General features: G+C 52.6%; 1 protein-coding gene across 1 annotated transcript in view; it reads right to left on the reverse strand.

The window, feature by feature from the left end:
- The window catches only part of osgn1 (oxidative stress induced growth inhibitor 1), a 4,183-nt gene extending 2,617 nt beyond the window's left edge, over nt 1–1,566 (reverse strand). The window contains 3 exon segments of the mRNA XM_007909300.2: nt 1–100; nt 561–697; nt 1,212–1,566. The exon segment at nt 1–100 is cut by the window's left edge and continues 20 nt beyond it. Of these exon segments, the coding sequence (XP_007907491.2) occupies nt 1–100; nt 561–697; nt 1,212–1,446 (472 nt within the window). The 5' untranslated portion in view covers nt 1,447–1,566.
- Nucleotides 1,567–2,363: the final 797 nt, after the last annotated feature.

The raw sequence follows: 2,363 nt of genomic DNA on the forward strand, positions 1-2,363 counted from the left end.
CCCGGCCGGAGTCGCCGTCGGGCAGCAGCAGTGTGTCGAACAGCAATGCCACCGGGTTGGCCGAGCGGCCTTCCAGCCCCTCCGAGAGGTACTCCAGATCCTGTGGGACAAAGCTGGGAATGAGCCAACACCCGGACAATCTCCACAACAACCCAGACAATCCCTACGGCAATCCAGCACCCGGGCAACAACAACTCTATATACAGTGCCCCTCACACCCAGAGCGCTTGACAGTGGCGGAGCACCATGCTGAGCCGGGGGGAAGAGGAGGTGACCATGGGCACTGGTCGAAGAGGAAGGTCTACAGACGTGATCTGAAGATGGGGAAGGAAGGGACAAGGCGGAGGGATAGAGGGAGAGAGTTTCTGAGTTTCGGGATGTAGTTGCTGAAACTGCGGCAACCAATGGCGGAACAGAGGGGACGAGGGACAAGCAGGAGGCCAGAGGCAACGGGCAGTGGGTTGGGGAGTCAGCAGGTCCATAACAGTCAACACGCTGACATATTTGAGGGTCTAAATCCTCTGCCCAATGCCCCCCCAACAGCCCAGGTGAGACGTTACCTGGTCGAGGATGGACAGATGCTGATTCTCCTCCAGTTTGTGCTGTAGTAGGGGGTTGGGGTGCTGTCCCCCGGGGGCCAGGTACGGCCGGTAACCGGACAGCAGTGCCGACAGGCAGATCCCAGAGGGGCCGTTTCCTGTAGGAGGAAGGGGGGCAATGGAGGGAGGGGGAGAAACGTTCACAGTGAATAGGAGCTTCACAAGTATAACCATAACACAGCAGTCTCGCAAACAGCAAAGGAGTCCATTCTGATCAGCCCCTTCCATCACCCCCCACTTGTTCACGTGCACTAAGGTGCCCATTAAGCAATGTCGGGTGGGGTGGGGAGGGGCTTCACATCTGTGTTTGTAAACTATTGTGTGAGGTAAACAGCCGTGAGATGAACGGCTAATAATCTGCCGAGATCATCTGCCCCTCTCGTTTCCACTAATGCTGCGAGATCTTTAACTCTTCAATGTTCACTTGAACAGGGCACAGACAGGAGCCGGGTTTAATGTCTCCTTTGAGGTCATGGCACCTCCGACAATGCAGCACTCACTCCCCCCACAACCCCACCCACCCACCCAAGCCTAGAGTCTGAGCTCAAAGTCCCCGATGTGTGGGTTGAATCTCTAACTGTTGCCCCCGGAGCCGGGAGCAGAGCCACCCACCCACAATCAGCACAGGGACAGTCAGAGACGCGTCGCTGGGCAGCTGCCCCTCCTCCATTAAAGGCATCTTCTTCCCGGGGGAAACTTCCCCACCGGAGCGTCTGGCTGCCGCAGGCTCCTGTTTGCCACGATTCCCTCTCCCAGTGGTGTTCACAAAACTGGAGATGGTGGGAAAAAAACAAAATACAATAAAAATAAGTTGAAGTATCAAATAAACAGTCATCCCACTGATCATTCCACATTACCACAAATGTTATCTGTAAAGGAAAGCCACTGATGTGTATCTGATCTTTACTGCGCTCCTGGACACATTAATGGCCATTTTCAAATAGAGAAGGGAGTTTCCCTCTTTCTGTCTCCCGGTGTCTTGTCTGATAATCCCACAGATAAAATGGATCATTCAATTCAGGACTGTGTTTGTAGGTCGCTGCTGTGCGCCAATTGGCCCCTGTGTTTGTCGACAAATACACAGACGCTACAGCTTAATGAAATCCTGTGAAGCGCTTTGAGACATCTCAATGACAAATATTATCATTATTGTAAATTGAGCCCTTCACAACTCTGCCGCAGGGCCATCCAAACTTGTAATTTAATAATCGGAATTAATGATCATTTAGGAAATGAATTGTAACATCTGGAATAATTTCACAGCTCTCTCTCTCTCCATTCAGACAGGAGTAAAACCTGAGAACTTCCACATCTCTCCTGTAAGTGGTGAGCAAGGCTGGGTGCAATTCAACAGACAATCACTGTTCCTGTATTTCTTAACACAAAACTGACTCTGAAATTGAGAATGAATTGAAGAGTTTCCCATAATATTACACGACCAAAACCATAGGCTGAAACCTGGTGGAATTTCAGGCCTCTGATTGCTGTTCGCTATTGGCAGTCGGGTCTTCTGTCTCTCTGCCCCTACCTCTAGAATTCCATCCCAGAGACTCTCTGCCTGGCCTTGCCTCCTTCAAGGCAGGTCTCAAGACCTTCCTTTTCGACTGTGCTCTCGGTCATCCTCCCTCCCTATCCTCCACCCCTCCTGATCCACACCCACCCCACACCACACCCCACACCCCCACACACACACCCACACCACCCACCCCCCCACACACACCCCCCACACACACACCCCCCACACACCACACCCACCCACACCAC

The sequence above is a fragment of the Callorhinchus milii genome, unplaced genomic scaffold (assembly GCF_018977255.1).
Source record: "Callorhinchus milii isolate IMCB2004 unplaced genomic scaffold, IMCB_Cmil_1.0 Scaffold18, whole genome shotgun sequence".
Classification (NCBI taxonomy): domain Eukaryota; kingdom Metazoa; phylum Chordata; class Chondrichthyes; order Chimaeriformes; family Callorhinchidae; genus Callorhinchus; species Callorhinchus milii.